The sequence below is a fragment of the Lampris incognitus genome, chromosome 5 (assembly GCF_029633865.1).
Source record: "Lampris incognitus isolate fLamInc1 chromosome 5, fLamInc1.hap2, whole genome shotgun sequence".
NCBI lineage: Eukaryota > Metazoa > Chordata > Actinopteri > Lampriformes > Lampridae > Lampris > Lampris incognitus.
In genome coordinates, this window is record NC_079215.1 from 63,367,389 (window position 1) to 63,390,745 (window position 23,357).

The 23,357-nt window shown below is 45.0% G+C and overlaps 1 protein-coding gene across 1 annotated transcript in view; it reads left to right on the forward strand.

Moving 5' to 3' along the window:
• Positions 1-1,456: 1,456 nt before the first annotated feature.
• Positions 1,457-23,357, forward strand: part of LOC130113072 (uncharacterized) — a 62,563-nt gene continuing 40,662 nt past the window's right edge. The window contains 3 exon segments of the mRNA XM_056280583.1: positions 1,457-1,536; positions 1,647-1,966; positions 14,415-14,469. Of these exon segments, the coding sequence (XP_056136558.1) occupies positions 1,491-1,536; positions 1,647-1,966; positions 14,415-14,469 (421 nt within the window). The 5' untranslated portion in view covers positions 1,457-1,490.

Genomic DNA, 23,357 nt, shown 5'->3' on the forward strand with positions numbered 1-23,357 from the left:
AGCAGAAGCAGGCAGCTGGTATTCTATCGGTAATGGAGTGGCCAGCGCAGTCACCAGATCTGAACCCCATTGAGCTGTTGTGGGAGCAGCTTGACCGTATGGTACGCAAGAAGTGCCCATCCAACCAATCCAACTTGTGGGAGCTGCTTCTGGAAGCGTGGGGTGCAATTTCTCCAGATTACCTCAACAAATTAACAGCTAGAATGCCAAAAGTCTGCAATGCTGTAATTGCTGCAAATGGAGGATTCTTTGACGAAAGCAAAGTTTGATGTAAAAAAAATCTTATTTCAAATACAAATCATTATTTCTAACCTTGTCAATGTCTTGACTCTATTTTCTATTCATTTCACAACATATGGTGGTGAATAAGTGTGACTTTTCATGGAAAACACAAAATTGTTTGGGTGATCCCAAACTTTTGAACGGTAGTGTATATATATATATATATATATATATATATATATATATATATATATATATATATATATATATATCCGCTTACTGTCCACAATAGTGGAAGCATTATATCCACCAAACATGGAGCATAAACCCCTCTTAGAATACACACAAGCAGTGGACAGAAGCAGCCAAAGCAGAAACATGATACTGAGCATTAAAGATGGGTAATGTCTCAAGTTACTGTAAATAGCATGGGGTGTTGTGTCTTTTTGTTGCTGTACACTCAGACAGTAGTCGGGAGGAATATGTCCCACATGACACTAAGACAACTTTTTGAGGAAGTAAGATGTCAGTCAGTAATGTTAGCAAAGGGGACTTAACACATAGTATTTACTGTGAAGGAAACACCTGCTGTCAACATTAATTTGGGTGAATATGAATATTTGCTGGAGAAGAGAAGTACACTAGAAAAAAAAGAGTCTCGTTGATCAGCAAAACCTGATCTTATCATTTATGTAACAATACTAAGTACACATGAGTTATGTATTTGTGTGGATCATTTTACTAGTTGGTATATACAGTACAAAACACCTTGTATTTCCTCTGCTTTGCTGCTCAGGACATCCACCTGTCAGTTATTTGAGTGAAGCAGGTGTTTTATTGTGCAAGAAGGACACGTCAAAACAGCCCAAATGTACTCCACATACAAAGTAATCCTTCACATTCACTTTCTCAAGCTGGAATTAAAATGATCCAGCAATCCAGTCTTTCACTGAAATCTAAGACTGGCACAAAGAACATGTCCACTTCTGTATTTGTGTCAGGTCACCAAGTTGTTATTCAAATCTATCTTGAGAAAGAAATGTGAGGTTTTGCTGTGTGTGTTCAGGGAAGATTATTAGAAAACAAGCAATCAAGCTCTATTCATATTTACATAAGACTAGTGACTATTCCTGGAACACTTTAGTATGTAGGTGTCCTATTCTATGCAAAGTATACTTCCTTGTTAGTCCACTATAAGAAGTTCATACCAGGCTCTTAGTTGGACCAGAAGAAGAGCAGCTCCCAGCAGTTCAACTTCAACACAAACCATGTTGTCTGTAGCTCTGCTGCTGCTGCTGCTGGCAGCTGGATCCTGTGAGTCTCTTTGAGGGAGAAACATTCAGGACCACAAAGCTTCTTCTGTTTATCCTTTCTGCACTGAGGCACAAAGTTGAGTTTTCAACTTTTTTCTCTCTCTTCTACAGGTGTGAACAGTCAGCAGTTGAATCAACCAGCGTCTCTGACTGTCCAGCCAGGACAACCACTGACCATCACCTGTCAGGTCTCTTATTCTGTTAGTAGCTACTGGACAGCCTGGATCAGACAGCCGGCAGGAAAAGGACTGGAGTGGATTGGATCTGGAAGAAGTGGTCGCAGCACAGACTACAAAGAGTCACTAAAAAACAAGTTCAGTATCTCTTCAGAAGATTCCAGTGACACAGTGACTCTAACAGGACAGAATATGCAGCCTGAAGACTCAGCTGTGTATTATTGTGCCAGAGACACACAGTAACACAAACCACTGGTAGACCTGTACAAAAACCCTCTCTGTCCCTGAACAGTTAAGAGATGATCCACCAGATGACACAACCTCAACTCACTAAAAACTTCAACCACTGTTTCCTGATGAAACACAAAAACACCCTTTGATAAATGTAAAAAAGTGGAGGGAAAATAGCATTCTATTGAGAGCATCTACATAAATCTATTTATGAAGAAATATCTAGAAATATACTAATTTTATCCATATTTACATCTTATTAATGTCCAAATAAATGGTTGCCATATTAGGACAATAAGAAACTTTATATTTTGCTCTACATTATGTATTTATGTTGTTTGGAAATTATAAAATAAACACCACAGTAAAAGCAGTGATAGACAATCTCCAACTAGAAAGAGTACATGAAAATAAACTCCTAGGTGTGATACTAGACCACAACATCTGCTGGAAACCTCACATTCATTGAGAATGAGGTTTTGACCAAACAGATCGACACCTCTGGCACTCACCGAATTAACTGAAGAAATAACTAATTGCATAGACCAGAAACAGTTTGCTGAGGGAATATTCATAAATCTATTGAGAGAGAAAAACAAAAAACAGATTTTGACAGGACTGATCACAATAGATTAATAGACAAATTGGAAAGGTATGGTATCAGAGGGGTGGTACAGAATTGGCTGAGAAGCTATTTAAGTAACAGGCAGCAGTTTGATAGGCGAACATGAATTGTCATGCGTGGATATTACTTTTGGTGTACCCCAGGGGTTGGTTTTAGGTCCAAAACTGTTCATTCTCCACTTAAATGATATATGCAACATATCAAACATATTGAAATTTGTTTTTTTTTGCCGATAACACGAATATATTTTGTGCTTGTGAGAATTTACAGCAGCTTTTGGAGGTGACCACAACAGAAATGGAAAAATTAAAACTGTGGTTTAACAAAAACAAATTATCCTTAAATCTGGACAAAACAACGGTTATGTTGTTTGGAAATTCTAAGATAAACATCGTCCTGCTCTCAGGGTCACAGGGGTGCGGGAGCCTAACCCAGCAGTCATTGGGTGGCAGGCAGGGAGACACCCTGGACAGGCCGCCAGGCCATCACACAGGGCCAACACACACATGTCTTTGGACTGTGGGAGGAAACCAGAGCCCCCAGAGGAAACTCACACAGACACGGGGAGAACATGCACACTTCACAGAGGACGACCCGGGACGACCCCTAAGGTTGGACTACCCCGGGGCTCGAACCCAGAACCTTCTTGCTGTGAAGCGACCGAGCTGCCCACAACCATTATGTACACTACAAAAAAGAGCCATAAGGATAGTTAATAATGTAGGATATCATGAACACACCAACAAGCTATTTTTAAAGTCAAGTGCCTTGAAGTTCAGGGATTTAGTAGAATTTAACACAACACAAATAATGTTCAAAGCAAGAAACAATCTACTACCGAGCAATGTACAACTAATATTCTCAGATAGAGAAGGGGAATATAATTTGAGAGGGAAATTAAACTTCAAGACATTATCGTTTGTACAGCTTTGAAGAGCATGGGCATTTCTATCTGTGGGGTAAAATTGTGGAGCAGTGTGAGCATGGAACTCAAACAACGTACAAACACTACACAGTTCAAGAAGAAGCACAAAGGTGTGATTATCAAGAGATATAGGCACGATGAAGAGTTGTGTTACCTGTCTAAGTTTTACTGATCTCTAAACATGTATTAGTTGTTTTTTTCATCCTTCTATGACACTGAGTGGACATGTGGGTTGTGCGTAGCATTGAGATGTGGTTATTCTTGGTACATGACATTAGCATGTGTTTTCTCTCTCGGGTGTTTTGATGTGGTCTTTTTTCTCTTGTTGTTCACAGTAGGTGAGTTTGTATTGTGCAGCACAACTTGTATTGAATGTGGACTATACAGTACAGTGGGAGTTGGGTTTGAAATGTATAGCAGCTGAATTAACTTAAGAGTAGGGGAGAAGGGGTAGGAAATATAAGTGTATACTTCCACCTACTACTTCCTCAACATGAGACAAATAATCTGATGGAGAGTTTGATGTGTAGCTTTGTTGATCACTTCAGATTACTGGCAATGGCTTATCTGTAGGTTATATCCTGCTTATTTACATGTATGAAATATTACAGCCCTTAAGCACCAAGTCTTTACATATACGTCATAATCATATGAGTTATCAGAGATGATAAAAGTCAGAGGAGCAAATTTGGGATTAGGAAATTACCAGTTTGAATCCCTGAGATTCTCATTAAACTCCTTCTCTGCTCTATAATTATTTCTTAATCATCTTCTTTTAGCTGTGTCTTCAAATGTACCCCATGACCTCTTTAAAGTGCATTTTCACCAACCTTTCGATCAAAGTCAGGAAGCAGGAACACTTTGTCATTTCACGTCATGTACTTGTGTACATGAAATGAAACGAAATATCGTTTCCCCCAACACACAGCAGTGCAACACAAAGACAAAAACACACATATCCAAACTAAGAACACATACAGTGCCTTGTAAAAGTATTCAACCCCCTTGACAGTCATCACTAATTTTTGGATTATAAAAGTTACCACACATCTGTACCTGCACAATATTATGTTTGTGAGCCCATAAGCTGTAACAGCATGTTCCCAAAGCCAAAATAAATTATGTTTCACTGATTTTTTAACATAAATTAAAAACTAAAATATAATTTTTGCATAAGTATTAAACCCCCATATATCAATACTTTGTAGAGTAATAACAGCAATAACAGCCATGATTCTCTTGGTGTAAGTATGTACAAGCTTTGCACATTCTTCAGGAGTAATTTTTACCCATTCTTCTTGGCAGAATTTGTACAGGTCTTGCAGGTTGGTGGGACGGCGCCTCTGGGCTGCAATTTTCAGTCTGTGCCACAGATTTTCAAATGGGGTTGAGGTCCGGACTTTGACTTGGCCACTCCAAAACGTTGACCTTTTTGTTGCTGAGCCATGCCATTGTTGCTTTAGCCTTGTGCTTAGGATCATTGTCCTACTGGAAGGTGAATCTTCACCCAACCTTCAGGTTTATGGCAGACTGCAACAGGTTTTCTTCCAATGTTTATCTTTATTTAGCTCCATCCATTCTTCCCTCGGTTTGAACAAGGTTCCCAGTGCCTGCAGATGAAAAGCAACCCCATAGCATTATGCTGCTGCCGCCGCCATGCTTCACTGTAGGGAGGGAGTTTTTTAGGGCATGAGCACTGTTAGGTCTGCACCACACATAACGCTTTGAGTTTTGGCCAAATAACTCAACTTTGGTCTCATCTGACCCATCGCTTGATAGCAAACGTCAATCATGCTTTCATATGCATAGTTTTGAGTAACGGCTTCTTTCTTGCGGCACGGTGGAGCATTCGGTAGCGCGGTCGCCTCACACCAAGAAGGTCCTGGGTTCACCCTTGGTGGGGCGTCCCGGGGCGTCCTCTATGTGGAGTTTGTATGTTCTCCCCATGTCTCTGGGTTCCTCCCACGGTCCAAAGACATGTAAGTCAGGTGAACTGGCTATACTAAATTGTCCCTAGGTATGAATGTGTGTGTGTGTGTGTGTGTGTGTGTGTGTGTGTGTGTGTGTGTGTGTGTGTGTGTGTGTGTGTGTGTGTCGGCCCTGTGATGGCCTGGAGGCCTGTCCAGGGTGTCTCCCCGCCTGCCGCCCAATGACATCTGGAATAGTCTCCAGCATCCCCACGACCCTGCGAGCAGGATAAAGGGTTCAGATAAAATGGATGGATGGATGGATGGATGGATGGATGGATGGATGGATGGATGGATGGATGGATGGATGGGCTTCTTTCTTGCCACCCTCCCTGCTGTAAGTGTTATAATGAGTTAAACAGGACTAGTTTTATTATTATTCTTTTATGGGGTCCCCGGACCCTTTATGACGTCACACAGGAAGTAAATGCGTTGTGTCCGTCGGTCTATTGTGTATGTGCCATGTTAGTGCTCGCGGACGGTTAGCGCGCTGTAGTTCGGCTATGCATCGGTCTCGTTCAGCTAAGTAAAGCTTTCTTATTATAAAGTACACGTGTCGTTCAAGTTACTACATTTTTGGCGGCGAGGATAAAACGGAAGACAGAAGGCTGAAGTTTCGGCGAACAGAACTACGTCTGATCGGTGTTTGCTAGCTAACTGAGCTAACGTTGCGCTCATGAGTTCGAGTGAGAAGGCCGACAGAGGAAACGGCGCCATGGCCACGTTTGGGACTATCGGTGGGTTTGTGGAGGAGAACGGGGACTGGACGGAACATGTGGGAAGGTTGGGACGCCTTTTCTCTGCTAACGGAATTACCGATGAGGACAAACAGCGCTCAGTTCTACTGAGTGTGTGTGGCGCGCAGACGTACAAATTGGTGAGGGATTTGGCGACACCACAGAAACCGGGCGACCTTTCTTTTGATGAGCTAGCCAAGCTCGTTCAGGATCACCCAGGCCATCAGTGATCGTCCAGAGGTTTAAATTCCACACTCTGGTCCGGAAGTCAGGTCAGTCCGTAGCCCAGTTTGTGGCAGAGTCACGTCAGTTCTCAGAGCATTGTGAGCACAGGCTGGTGTTAGAGGACGTGCTCCGTGACAGATTTGTAGTTGCCATTGATGACGACAGGATTCAGCGTTGTCTACTGAGGGAGACCACGTTAACTTTCAAGAGAGCATTGGAATTGGCTCAAGGAATGGAAATGGCTGATGACAACACAAAAGACATTCAGAGAGCGTGTGCTGGTGTGCAGGCGGGAGAAGTGCACCAGGTTAGGAGGGAGGCAGATAGGTCTCGAGCAGTGGAGTGGTTCAGGTGTGGAGGGGCACATTATGCAAACAACTGCAAGTTCAAGGAGGTAGTGTGCCACAACTGCAATCTAAAAGAATATTTAGCTAAAAGGTGTAGGGGTGCTAAGGGTAAAACAAAGACTGGGCGGGGCAACACTGCCTTTCGAAAGCCACAGTTAGCGGCACACTACCTGGATCCAGAGCAGGAGGAGGAATGCTCTGTCAACATGTTCAAGGCGAGGGAGCCATGTGCTGAGCCTATCTACACCACAGTGGTAGTCAATGGAAAAGAGACGAGGATGGAGGTTGACTCAGGGGCCTCTGCCTCTATCATCAGTGAGGAGACCTACAGTGAGGAGACCTACAGAGAGGCTTGGGGTGATACCAAGCACCCACCATCACCCCAGTGAGTATTAATCTACGGACGTACACAGGACAGATCATACCATTGGTCGGTGCACTAGAGGTGGACATTCAGTGTAACAGCTAGGAAGCAAGAGCATGGCTCCTGGTAGTAAAAGGTAGGGGGCCCTGTCTACTGGGATGGGACTGGCTCCAGAAAATTAAGCTGCACTGGGGTGAGATTAAACACACACGGGTGACTGAGGATGTCATTCAAAAGTATGCTGAGGTTTTCAAAGATGAGCTGGGGGCACTGCGGGGAACTACAGTTAAACTGCATGTAGATCCTCAGGCTACCCCTTGCTTTTTCAAGCCCAGAAGAGTAGCCTATGCTATGAAAGGCAAAGTGGAGGAGGAGCTGGACAGACTACAGAGGCTGGGAGTCATGCATACTGTCCAATTCTCAGCCTGGGCAACCCCCATTGTCCCAGTTCTCAAGAGCGACGGCACGGTACATAACTGTGGAGACTACAAACTCACCATCAACCAGGCTTCCCAGCTAGATGAATACCCTCTCCTAAGAGTGGAGGACCTGTTTGCAACCCTGGCTGGCCGTAAGGCATTTTCAAAACTAGACATGAGCCAGGCCTACCAACAGTTGGTGTTGGACAAGGACTCTGAACAGTTCACCACAGTCAACACCCACAAGGGGTTGTTTAGGTACAACCGCCTAGTGTTTGGTGTGGCCTCCAGCCCGGCCATTCCCCAAAGGACAATGGACCGTCTGTTGCAGGGTATTCCCCATGTAGCCGTTTATCTGGATGATATCCTGGTCACTGGAGAGACCGAGGAGAAGCACCTCAGCAATCTGGAGCAGATGCTAAAGAGACTCTCAGAGGCAGGGCTCCGCTTGAAGCAGAGCAAGTGTATTTTCCAAGCACCTAACGTGACATACCTGGGTCACGGCCCAGGGTTTGCGTCCAATGGGGGACAAGGTCAGAGCCATCAAGGAAGCTCCAAGCCCGAAAAATATGCCTGAGCTCAGGTCATTTCTGGGCATGGTGAACTACAATGGTAAGTTCCTCCCAGACCTCTCAACACGGCTGGTGCCCCTGTACTCACTTCGCCGTAAGGGCTCTCGTTGTGAGTAGGGGCCTGCACAGGAGACAGCTTTCACCAATGTGAAAACACTACTGCATTCAGTGAGGCTGCTGGTTCATTTCGGCCCAGACAAAGAGATCATCCTGTCCTGTGACGCCTCGCCATATGGCGTTGAGGCAGTTCTTTCGCATGTGACGAAAGACGGGTCAGACAAACCCATTGATTCGCATCACGGTCATTGACACGAGCTGGCACGACGAGAGGCACGATGAGCATGCCAGAGAGAGACATTTTGAGGAAAAGGACTGTGTGTATGTGAGAAACTTTGGCAGTGGTCAACACTGGCTGCCAGGGGTCATTCTAAAGCAGAGTGGTCCTATCTCTTTCGTGGTGAAACTAACGGATGGCAGAGTGTTCTGCAGGCACCAGGACCACATCCGTCGGCGCCACAACACTTCTCTGCGTCCAGACACCTCAGCAGGGGGGCATACAGGGGAGACAGAACAAGGCCCAGCGCAGGAGCGACATCAAGGGGCCTTGGTGACTACAGGAGTGAGTAATGAACTCAAACGCTCACACATGCAACCCACTACTGTGTTGACGAACCCAGTTACAGTGGGAGACACCACACCAAGTGTCTGCCGAGGCATCCCCAATGCCTACTGGGAGAGACCCCAACAATGTCTGCTGAGACACCGGGGGTAGTACTACGCCGCTCTCAGCGTAGTCACAAACCACCTGACAGACTAACCCTTTAAGACAGAGACTGAAGTCAAGGTGTTCATGTGTTGCATAAATGGCTTACTTACTTCAGGTGTTTACAGTGTCATGTGTCAGGTTATTGTTTATGTTCACGGGCCTACGCTAACAAGTTTGAAGGTGTACAAGACTTCTGTTGTTAAATGTTTTTCTGTCCACAGGGGAAATTTACCTTAAGGGGGAAGAAGTGTTGTAAGTGGTATAATGAGTTAAACAGGACTAGTTTTATTATTATTCTTTAATGGGGTCCCCGGACCCTTTAGGACATCACACAGGAAGTAAATGTGTTCTGTCCGTCAGTCTATTGTGTATGTGCCATTTTAGTGCTCGCGGATGGTTAGTGCACTGCAATTCGGCTATGTATCGGTCCCATTCAGTTAAGTAAAGCTTTTTTATTATAAAGTATACGTGTCGTTCCAAGTTACTACACTCCCATACAGGCCAGATCTATGGAGAGTCCGTGATATGGTTGACTCATGCACATTTACTCCTGTTTCAGCCACTGACCTCTGGAGCTCTTTCAAAGTGATTGCAGGATCATCTGTGGCTTTCCTCAGCAGCCCACATCTTTCTCGGACACTTAGCTTTGAGGGACAGCCTATCCTACAAAGCATCTGGGTGGTGTGATACGGCTTCCACTTTCTGACAATGGATCCAACAGTGTTCCATGGGACATCCAAACACTTGGATATTGGTTATTAGGGCTGCATGATATTAGGAAAACATGCGATATGCGATAGCGTTGTTGAATATTGCGATGACGATATGACTCGTGATAAACAAATATTGAAGTATACAGTTTTAATGTCTTTCTGCTTTAGGTTAGCTGCTAACATATGGTGTTTTCATCTACATAATGAAGCTCCATGATGGTGGTGTTGCAGACTTTGCTCTTGACCTTGAACCTATTAAGGTTGAAGAGCCTGCTATTGGTTCTGTATAGGACTGGGATCCCCCGTGGCAGTTCTTTGCCAATGAGATGGAGTATGGCAGCAATAAAAATGGCAAACAGGGTGGGTGCGATGATGCATCCCTGTTTGAGCCCTGTTTACACAGTGAAGGGCTCTGACTGAGAGCTGCTGTTGCTGAGCACTGTGACTGACATGCTGTAATGTAGAAACCTCAATATTCTGATGTATTTGTCAGGGCAGCCATATCTTGATAGTATGTGCCACAGAGCCTGACAGTCTATTGAGTCAAAGGCTTTTGTCAGGTCTATGAAAGCCATGTACAAGGGCTGCCTTTGTTCATGGCATTTTTCCTGTAGTTGGCGTGCTGTAAATATCATGTCTGCTGTACCTCTGGATGGGCAGAAGCCACACTGAGATTCTGGGAATACTTCCTGAGCCAGTGGTAGCAGTCGGTTTGTGAGAATGCAAGGGAGAACTTGGCCTGTTGTCGATAGGAGTGAGATACCCCTGTAGTTTCCCCTTTCTTGAATATGGCCACTATTTGAGCATCCCTGAGCTCTGCCGGAACTTTTTCCCAGACCTTGAGGAGGAGGGCGTGGATGTGGTACAGGAGCTGTGGTCCACCTTCCTTTAAGATCTTAGCTGGGAGATCATCTTGACCGGCAGCCTTGTTGTTCTTAAGGCTCCTGGTGGCAACTTCCACCTCTGTCATGGTGGGAGGTTCCCCAGTGTTTTCTCTGATGGGACTCTGGGGGATGTGGCTGGCAATGGCTGGTTCAGCTGTACTGTTGTGGTTGAGGAGTTCCTGGAAGTGCTCTTTCCATCGGGCGTTAATGGACTCGTTATCCTCCAGCAGCCCCTGCCCATTCTTTGAGTGCAGGGGCTTTAAGCCATGGTTGCTTGGACCATAGACAGCCTTAGTAGCGCTGAAAAAGCCTCTGGTGTCACCTGAGTCTGCCAGGTGCTGGATTTCCAGAGCCTTTTCTGTCCACCAAGAGTTCGTAAGCCCCCCATCCATCTCTGGATGTCCACCTTGGCTCTGGAGTGAACCACTGTTTTAGCCTTGCAGGCCTCATCATTTTGTCAGGCACGAAAGGCCCTCCTTTTTCCTTTTTTTTTTGGAGATGAGCTGTCCTATCTCTGTGTCATTCTCATCAAACCAGTCCTGGTGTTTTCTGGACTTGTACCCAAGGGTGGTTTTACAGGTGTTGAGGATGGTGGACCTGAGCAGGCTCTAGTGCTTGTCATCAGGATATTCTTGTTGGAGGGTTTCCCCAAGAGAGGTCTGAAGTCACTGCTGGGTGGCAGTTTCATTCAGGCTTTCAAGGATCAGTCTTGGCCAGATCTGCTTCTTTTGAACCCTCCTCTTCCTCTTGCATTTGATCGACATAATGAAGCAGATGAGGCGATAATCTGTCCAGCAGTCATCATGGCTCTCGTGATGTCCACGTCACGACAGTCCCTGGGTCATACAATGACATAGTCAAGGAGATGCCACTGTTTGGAACAGGGGTGGGTACAAGTTGCCCTAAATTTGTTTTTCTGGCAAAACCGAATGTTAGTGATAATGAGGCCATACTGAGCACACTTGCTAGGAAGCAGAACTCCATTGGAGTTGATGATCTCGATGCCCTCCTTTCCTGTTGTGCCCTTCCAGAGGTGTTGATTCCGACTGACACTGGCATTGAAGTCTCATAGGAGAATAATCTTACCCTCCTTGGGGATCCTGACCATGTCTCATCTAAGCAGGCGTAGAAGGTCTCTTTCACTTCCTCTTCAGAGTCTAAAGTTGGGGCATAGACACTCACAACTGTTGCCATCTGGTTGATGGCAAGCGCCAGACGAATGGCCATGAGACGCTCAATGATCCTCACAGAAAATTCAGACGGGTGGATGATGATCCGGGTCCTGATGGCAAATCCAATCCCATGGGTTCTGGGCTCATCAGCAGCTTTTCCTCTCCAGAAGAACGTGTAGCCACTCCTCACCTCTTTAAGACGCCCTTCGTCTGCTCATTGGGTTTCAGAAAGGGCAGGTATATCAATCCGGCATCTCTTCAGTTCTCTAGTGATGATTGCGGTTCACCTCTCCGGTCTGGCACTAGTTGCACTATCCATCAGTGTGCACACATTCCACGCTCCAAAGATCATGCTTTTGTGTTTCTGACCGCATTTCAGGAGGTTTGAGGCCAGCTAATTTTAGGGCACCTTTTCTAGCCCCTTCCCCAGGTGAGCAGAGTGGATCCTAAAGAGGGCTGCTCAGTCATGTGTGCAGCTACCGAAGGGCTCTTTCTACCTCATTCCAAGAGCCCAGCGACTGAATCTAGCATCCACCACCTGATGTGCTGGCTCATGACTAGGGGCTTCCAGATCTCACAATCCTGTCCCCCATTGCCACTTGCTGGTCACCATAGGACTTAATCCGGGATGTTAGGGTGGATTCCCTTTATAGATGACGCCTGTGCGTGACTTTGTTTAATGTGCGGATACTGGTGCACAGGCAGCCACCACACGGTCCTTGACAGATCTGGGTTAGGATCCAGTGGCATGGAGTCCAAGAAGACTGGGGGACCATTTCTGCTGTAGCCTTCATCCGCCTTCCCAGCTGTTGTGATGCTTCCCTAAAGTCAGCCATCATCCTCCACCTGTTCCACCATCGAGGTCTTGGTTGGATTGCTCTTTGTCAGGGACCTCCCCCTTGACCTTATCGCTATGGGTGACCCTACCAGGAGCATAGCTCCAGGCGGCATTGTTCTCGGGATCTTAGGACCACCACGCAAGTTTCTCCACCATGACAAGGTGACACAATCTACGGAGAAGCCGCGACTCATTACACACACACACACACACACACACACACGACAGCCAAGATGCATCTAACATGAGTAGATTTGAGGTTTCACCTGAAAATGTGTTTAGAAGAGGCAAGACAAAACAAAACATTATGTTTCTAGCTGACTCCGGAGCGGAAGTTTCAGTGATAAAAGAAATAGTTTCAAATTGTCCCAAAATTGAGTGGTAGCTATATTAACACTGTAGGGGCAGGTGTTGCGGTAAGAGAATTATATACAACACCACTAGTAAGTGACCCGCAACCAAGTTGCGGTGATCATGACATTTATTAGCTATCCACCCGTCTAAATCTCCCTCCTCTTCATCCTGCCAGCTAACCGCCTTCCTCCTGCCCCTAACCCCCCGCCACTCCAACTCCCTCCCCCCAAATGCTCAGAATCATCTGAAATGCCGAGAAGTGGTTTTTAGCCATTTTTAGAAAATGCGTCACGGAAGATGGTGACAGGTAAAAATAAAAACACTTACTGATTTTAATATACGTATATTCCCTGTATTGTTCTGATAACTTTTCTTTTTTTTTTTACCTGTTTTTATCTTGTTTTGTGAGAATTCATTTTTTGCAACTTGTTTTTAGGTATGCTTTATGTTGAAAAGGTGCTAAATAGACATCTTTATTCATTTGTGTGACAAAAAGGTCAAATGTTTTAGAAGACCTTGCTCAGAAAAGCCTTCGGCAGCCACCAATTGCAGCAGCTTAGGTTTTTGTGAGGACATGCATCACTGTGTACTTGGGGCACACGGTGATAAACACCATTACAAAAACCTCAAATGAGAGACAAGGCTCTGTACAAGTTGAGGATGTATATGAAAACTCAGTACAGCAATAACAAAGGACAAGTTATGAATTTCAGTCAGTGTTTCTTTAATATTACTTCTGGGGGTAAGCAAAGTTTAGAAAACTGATCATTATTATTATTATTATTAGTAGTAGTAGTAGTATTGTTGTTGTTATTGTTATTATGAGGGAGATATTGTACTCTGTATAATATGAGGGAGATATTGTACTCTGTTATTATTGTTATTATTATTAGTAGTAGTATTGTTGTTGTTATTGTTATTATGAGGGAGATATTGTACTCTGTATAATATGAGGGAGATATTGTACTCTGTTATTATTATAAGTAGTAGTAGTAGTAGTAGTAGTAGTATTGTTGTTATTGTGATTATGAGGGAGATATTGTACTCTGTTATTATTATTAGCATTAGTAGTAGTATTGTTGTTATTGTGATTATGAGAGAGATATTGTACTCTGTTATTGTTATCATTATTAGTAGTGGTAGTAGTATTGTGTTTGTTATTGTGATTATGAGGGAGATCTTGTACTTGTACTCATTTCACTGTGAACTGGAAAAGGAGTTGGGCTTTTGTACGTAGTGTTATTGATGTGGTACAGTACTCGGTACAGTATTGTACATATATCATGTAGACAAAAATACATCTGCTCACTTACCACAGAGGGAAACCCAGCCACAGCACATCCTCTCCTGGGTTTGAAAAAAAAAAGAAATAGAAAAAGATCTTTTATTATGGACTACACTTGGACTGTTAGGTTTTTCACACGTCGACGAACTGATGTACGGAATTATGAATTGCAAGAATGTGAAATTAACTTCACTTCCGTGTGTTTCGTGCATTTACCAGAAGAGTGACGGGGGATTAATGGCATGCAGGTTTTTGTGTTGGCACTGAATGAAGCTGCAGCACTGTGTGTTTGACTACTGGGGTAAAGGGACCAAAGTCGATGTTGCTGCGACCGGTAAGTCTCTCTTTACCATTTTTTTCACCTAAAAGCTCATTTTTCCTTTTAGAAATACAATCACAGAAAACCCTCCAGAGCGTTTAGGTAAACGTGTGGACAGATAAGACATGTTAAAGTGATGAGCTGCTGAGAAGATGATGGTTCAGCTCCGCCGTTTGTCTGGCAGCAGGTGAGACAGTATCCACCGTGTCACGGACTCATTAGATCATGTTTTAATCCTATTTCTCCACGCCGCCCCACCTTTACTGCTACAGGCGGATATCACGGTCTTCTGCTTTATTGTCGCATGTTCATTATTTGTCAGAGTCTAGGAATTGGATTCAAACAGGCGAAACATTTGATACTCTAACCTTCTGGTCAAACAGGAATGTGGGCTTGGACGTTCATGTAAGGTACAACTTGCGCCTCATGAATGTACCCAGTACATGAGAGCACTGGCAGGTCAGTTACACAGTCCTTCATAGTGCGTCAACATATACAGCGGACACAACGGCTTGTAGCACAAACGGGAGGTTTTCACACCTGTGATGAAAATGCTCCTCAGCTGTACGCTTGTAAAACTGGTGTGTTAGTCATTTTCACATTGTTCTACTCCCGACTTGAACCCACTGCAGTTTAAAATGTATAAAACTTGCCATGCGAAACCGTGTTTGTGTAGTCACGTGTGACGTGTGGAAATGTAGCACAAAATAGGCAGTTAGAGACGTTGCAGTTGTGTCGTGCTGTTGTAGCTTTTCCATAGTAATGATAAGGTTGTGCGTGTGTGGGGTGAGGCTGCGTGTTGTTGTTCAGTGATGTCTGATAAGCGGTCGTTCAGGAAAAGTTGCTGTGAGGCAGTGTTAAATCTCCGACAGCAGCTCACACGTCTCTGCTGATGAACACTGTCCTGCTGTGGTGTTATGACCCTTTCTGCATGACCCCTAACCCGGTAAAACACGTCCCCTACTGGGACGGCTGATGAACACTGTCCTGCTGTGGTGTTATGACCCTTTCTGCATGACCCCTAACCCGGTAAAACATGTCCCCTACTGGGACGGCTGATGAACACTGTCCTGCTGTGGTGTTATGACCCTTTCTGCATGATCCCTAACCCGGTAAAACATGTCCCCTACTGGGACGGCTGATGAACACTGTCCTGCTGTGGTGTTATGACCCTTTCTGCATGACCCCTAACCCGGTAAAACACGTCCCCTACTGGGACGGCTGATGAACACTGTCCTGCTGTGGTGTTATGACCCTTTCTGCATGACCCCTAACCCGATAAAACATGTCCCCTACTGGGACGGCTGATGAACACTGTCCTGCTGTGGTGTTATGACCCTTTCTGCATGACCCCTAACCCGGTAAAACATGTCCCCTACTGGGACGGCTGATGAACACTGTCCTGCTGTGGTGTTATGACCCTTTCTGCATGACCCCTAACCCGGTAAAACACGTCCCCTACTGGGACGGCTGATGAACACTGTCCTGCTGTGGTGTTATGACCCTTTCTGCATGACCCCTAACCCGGTAAAACACGTCCCCTACTGGGACGGCTGATGAACACTGTCCTGCTGTGGTGTTATGACCCTTTCTGCATGACCCCTAACCCGGTAAAACACGTCCCCTACTGGGACGGCTGATGAACACTGTCCTGCTGTGGTGTTATGACCCTTTCTGCATGACCCCTAACCCGGTAAAACACGTCTCTTACAGGGACGGCTGCACCGGATGTGTTCCCTCTGACACAGTGCGACTCTACAAGCGGGGACACCGTCACTCTCGGCTGTCTCGCCACTGACTTCTTCCCCGACAGCCTGACTTTTGCGTGGACGGACGCCAGTGGAAATGCCCTGGAGACAGTGCAGTATCCTTCAGTCCAAAGGAACAACAAATACATAAGGATTAGTAAGGTCCAAGTGCCGAGAGCCGAGTGGGGCTCAGGAAAGTCCTTTGGTTGTTCTGTGAATCACACTGGAGAACTCACAACAGTTCAAGTGGAAGGTAGTCATGGTCTTATTCTAGCTTTAACATCCTTACAAGATATTAATCCTTTTCACTTTTACTTTTTTATGTGAAAACTATGTCAATTACTGTATTGCCTCAAGATAAAATATACGGTGATAACAATAATAATAATAATAACCAGATAGGGTCAGTTTTAGACCACAAAATAAAAGAACTGTTCAAATTTCATCTTTTTCCAGCCAAACCATCAGTCCCCAAAGCTACGGTGACTTTGCAGGCGGTGCCAAGAGGAGACGACCAGTCCCTCATATGTTTGACTGACGGGGTTTTGGGACCAAATGTGACAATCACATGGAAAAAGGGTGACCGTGTGTTGAAAGAGTTCCAGACGTGTCCTCAGGTGGAGGCTGAACACCTCGCTTCAGCCGCCAGTATCCTGAAAGTCAGAAAGACTGACTGGGAAAGTGACGGCGTGTACACCTGCGTGGTTCAACACCAGGGAACTACAACTACGAAGACGATTTCTAATGGTACAGTAGTTTTGGTTTTTACATGCAATAGCATTCTAGCCAGCACATAATTGTAACCAAATCTACTACTACTACTTTCGGCTGCTCCCGTTAGGGGTCGCCACAGCGGATCATCCGTTTCCATCTCTTCCTGTCTTCTGCGTCTTCCTCTGTCACACCAGCCACCTGCATGTCTTCCCTCACCACATCCATAAACCTCCTCTTTGGCCTTCCTCTTCTCCTCTTCCCTGGCAGCTCCATATTCAGCATCCTTCTCCCAGTATACCCAGCATCTCTCCTCCACACATGTCCAAGCCATCTCAGTCTTGCCTCTCTTGCTTTGTCTCCAAACCGTCCAACCTGAGCGGTCCCTCTAATATAATTGCTCCTAATCCTGTCCTTCTTCACATAATTGTAACCAAATAAGATTACTATATTCTTAAAACATGAATGTCTGGAATTTCTTACTGTTAGTACCCCTGTTTCAGATGTCAGGAAAATTATATTTTCTACCCTCTAACATCTAATTTGTCTCATGTAGCTCCACTCACGATGACGTTAAGCTCTCCAGAGGCCAAAGCACTTTTCTTGGACAACCAGGTTAAACTGGAGTGTACTGTCACTGGAAAGGACAATGGCGTCGTATCTGGAACCACCATTACCTGGCAGGTTGGTGGAAAAGATCAGACCAGACAGATGGGAACCATTACACGTAACAACACACAGCACAGCAAAACCAGCACTCTGACCAAAAGTCTGACAGAATGGGCATCTGTGGACACGGTTCGCTGTTCTGCCCTTAGGCAAGATGATCCCGTTCCCATCATTCAAGACCTCGCCGTCCACAAGGGAGGTAAGTCACCAGCAAGGAAAGTGAATCAACTGTTATTGTCAACGTTTTGCCTTTAAGGAGTAAAAGTACACATTTTGAGACCTTTTCAACAGCCAAATAATTGTTGACTAAAGTGAAGGCCGCTGCTCTCTAGGGCCGTTCAACTTAACATACACACAGGAATGTGCCGGTTGTGTATAGAAATGATGACAACTAAACATACACACAGGAATGTGCCGTTTGTGTATAGAAATGATAACAACTAAACATACACACAGGAATGTGCCGGTTGTGTATAGAAATGATAACAACTAAACATACACACAGGAATGTGCCGTTTGTGTATAGAAATGATAACAACTAAACATACACACAGGAATGTGCCGGTTGTGTATAGAAATGATGACAACTAAACATACACACAGGAATGTGCCGGTTGTGTATAGAAATGATGACAACTAAACATACACACAGGAATGTGCCGGTTGTGTATAGAAATGATGACAACTAAACATACACACAGGAATGTGCCGGTTGTGTATAGAAATGATGACAGTGTAGCCAGAATCTTCGTTTACTTCTTCACTCACATCAGAGAAGGTTGGATCACTTCATGTGGACACCACGTTAATTCAACCTTCTTTGGCTTCCTTAGCTGGATTATTGAGCATGCATCAAGACACCACCACTCAGTTTATCTGACCAACCAAATGTCTGTTTCAGATGGCAACACAACCAAAGTGGCAGTGCACATTCTCCCGCAGGAGCACATGAAGACTGAGGTCACTCTGGTGTGTCTGGTCACCAGCCCCTCCAAGTCTGACTACTACATAGCTTGGACAGAGATGATTGGAAATGCAGCGGGAAGCTTTCAGGACGGTGTTACCTCCCCCCCACAAAAGACCCAAAACGGCTATTCAGTGACAAGTGTGTTCACCACCACCAAGGACAAGTGGGATCAAAATGTCCTCTTCACCTGCAATGTCTGGCCTGCCGGAAGCAAAATAAGCATGACGCCACGAGGCGTGTCTAAAAACCTCGGTAATACAGTTGAATGTTGAACACCAGCGCAGCTTCAGAGTCAGCATTGTCTTGTTGTCCGTGTGTGTACCCTGTTGTTTGGCCAGTGTGTCCTGTGTGTTGGCGGTATCGTCAGTCTTTGTGTTAAGTCATCAATGTTAGTAGAGTTTTGTTGCTCATCAAATTGTTTGCTGTAACATTTTGTTGTCTTGTTTGAGTGAATACATCAGTTTGTGGTGTACTTATTGCAAAAACTGTCTGTCTCGTTGTCCCAGAGCTTCCGCAGTGTCTTGTGGAATGGTCAAATAAATGTTCTTGCATAGAATGACTGTTGCCAAGTTAATGACTAACTTAAACCCTGAGAATCACTACAAAAGGATGCACTGCTGAGTCCAGATGAACCCTTTGTGTCAGTAGTTTTAAGATGAACACAAATCATTAAGGTTGACTTGTTAAGAGTATGACAAAAAAAACTAAACGTACAATGGTCAGTGTTCAGGCAGGTAAACATGCAAGCAAACAAAGACGACGACATAGTGTGCAAGTTCAATTTCTCATTAAAAGGTGGCCGACTTAGAAAAGAGGGCGCTCACCTCACCAAGTAAACTCAGTGTGATGGAAAGACTGGTTAAAGCAGTCTGGCTTCATCGCCGTGTCTGACGGTCACATACACACACATTATTAACCTTGCCCCTGTGATCGATACCTTCCTCTTCTCAGAGCGGCCTACTGAGCCAGAGCTGGCTGTTGCTCTGACCTGTGCAGAAGATGGCGGGGAACAGGACGAATTCAGCAGCCTGTGGTCCATCGCCGCCTCCTTCATATTCCTCTTCCTATTTTCTCTCTGCTATAGCGTGATATTCAGCCTGGTTAAGGTAATGGTCGATGCTCCTCATTTAATCACACAACATTCATAGTGAACAAGTAGTATGTCTGTAGCAGCTGCATAGCTCAGTAGTATGGGTAAGAATGATCAGGGTTCAAACCCCGCCGGGGACAAGTCTCCAGCGAGACTCCAGGGCTTAGACTCCTAATGCTACAAGCCCACTACCTCTCAGATGCATGTGGCTTTTGATGAAAGCATCTGCTAATGTCAACTGTAGTGTGTTGACACCATCAGGCTTAGAAGACAGTCATCAGCATACATACAAATGTGTTATGGTTGTACAAGAAATGTATTTTATAAAAATCTGTCAAACATGCGTGTCGGAGTCCAAGCGTCTGTGGTCCCTTAAATCCCTTTGGAAAGGAAGCACAAGAATATTTTCCCCACTTACCTGTTTGTTTAATGTGAATTTCAGGTGAAGAAAAGGTGACATGAAGACATGACCTGATACCATCACACACATGAAGACGTGACCTGATACCATCACACACATGAAGACATGACCTGATCCCAGCACACACATGAAGACATGACCTGATACCATCACACACATGAAGACGTGACCTGATACCATCACACACATGAAGACATGACCTGATACCATCACACACATGAAGACGTGACCTGATCCCATCACACACATGAAGACATGACCTGATCCCATCACACACATGAAGACATGACCTGATACCATCACACACATGAAGACGTGACCTGATCCCATCACACACATGAAGACATGACCTGATACCATCACACACATGAAGACATGACCTGATACCATCACACACATGAAGACGTGACCTGATACCATCACACACATGAAGACGTGACCTGATCCCATCACACATGAAGACATGACCTGATACCATCACACACATGAAGACATGACCTGATACCATCACACACATGAAGACATGACCTGATACCATCACACACATGAAGACATGACCTGATACCATCACACACATGAAGACATGACCTGATACCATCACACACATGAAGACATGACCTGATCCCATCACACACATGAAGACATGACCTGATCCCATCACACACATGAAGACGTGACCTGATCCCATCACACACATGAAGACATGACCTGATCCCAGCACACACATGAAGACATGACCTGATACCATCACACACATGAAGACATGACCTGATACCATCACACACATGAAGACATGACCTGATACCATCACACACATGAAGACGTGACCTGATACCATTACACACATGAAGACATGACCTGATCCCATTACACACATGAAGACATGACCTGATCCCATTACACACATGAAGACATGACCTGATACCATCACACACATGAAGACATGACCTGATCCCATCACACACATGAAGACGTGACCTGATCCCATCACACACATGAAGACGTGACCTGATACCATCACACACATGAAGACGTGACCTGATCCCATTACACACATGAAGACATGACCTGATACCATCACACACATGAAGACATGACCTGATCCCATTACACACATGAAGACATGACCTGATACCATCACACACATGAAGACGTGACCTGATCCCATCACACACATGAAGACATGACCTGATACCATCACACACATGAAGACATGACCTGATCCCATCACACACATGAAGACGTGACCTGATCCCATCACACACATGAAGACATGACCTGATACCATCACTCACATGAAGACGTGACCTGATACCATCACACACATGAAGACGTGACCTGATCCCATCACACACATGAAGATGTGACCTGATCCCAGCACACACATGAAGACATGACCTGATACCATCACACACATGAAGACATGACCTGATCCCATCACACACATGAAGACATGACCTGATCCCATCACACACATGAAGACATGACCTGATCCAATCACACACATGAAGACATGACCTGATACCATCACACACATGAAGACGTGACCTGATCCCATTACACACATGAAGACATGACCTGATCCCATCACACACATGAAGACGTGACCTGATACCATCACACACATGAAGACATGACCTGATCCAATCACACACATGAAGACATGACCTGATACCATCACACACATGAAGACATGACCTGATACCATCACACACATGAAGACATGACCTGATACCATCACACACATGAAGACATGACCTGATACCATCACACACATGAAGACATGACCTGATCCCATCACACACATGAAGACATGACCTGATACCAACACACACATGAAGACATGACCTGATCCCATCACACACATGAAGACGTGACCTGATACCATCACACATGAAGACGTGACCTGATACCATCACACACATGAAGACATGACCTGATACCATCACACACATGAAGACATGACCTGATCCCATCACACACATGAAGACGTGACCTGATACCATCACACATGAAGACATGACCTGATACCATCACACACATGAAGACATGACCTGATACCAACACACACATGAAGACATGACCTGATCCCATCACACACATGAAGACGTGACCTGATACCATCACACATGAAGACATGACCTGATACCATCACACACATGAAGACGTGACCTGATCCCATCACACACATGAAGACGTGACCTGATACCATCACACACATGAAGACATGACCTGATCCCATCACACACATGAAGACATGACCTGATACCAACACACACATGAAGACATGACCTGATCCCATCACACACATGAAGACGTGACCTGATACCATCACACACATGAAGACATGACCTGATACCATCACACACATGAAGACATGACCTGATCCCATCACACACATGAAGACATGACCTGATACCAACACACACATGAAGACATGACCTGATACCATCACACACATGAAGACGTGACCTGATACCATCACACACATGAAGACGTGACCTGATCCCATCACACACATGAAGACGTGACCTGATACCATCACACACATGAAGACATGACCTGATACCAACACACACATGAAGACATGACCTGATACCATCACACACATGAAGACATGACCTGATACCATCACACACATGAAGACGTGACCTGATCCCAGCACACACATGAAGACATGACCTGATCCCATCACACACATGAAGACATGACCTGATACCAACACACACATGAAGACATGACCTGATACCATCACACACATGAAGACATGACCTGATACCATCACACACATGAAGACATGACCTGATACCATCACACACATGAAGACATGACCTGATACCATCACACACATGAAGACATGACCTGATACCATCACACACATGAAGACATGACCTGATACCATCACACACATGAAGACATGACCTGATACCAACACACACATGAAGACATGACCTGATCCCAGCACACACATGAAGACATGACCTGATACCATCACACACATGAAGACATGACCTGATCCCAGCACACACATGAAGACGTGACCTGATACCAGCACACACATGAAGACATGACCTGATCCCATCACACACATGAAGACATGACCTGATCCCATCACACACATGAAGACGTGACCTGATACCATCACACACATGAAGACATGACCTGATACCAGCACACACATGAAGACATGACCTGATACCATCACACACATGAAGACATGACCTGATACCATCACACACATGAAGACATGACCTGATCCCATCACACACATGAAGACATGACCTGATCCCATCACAC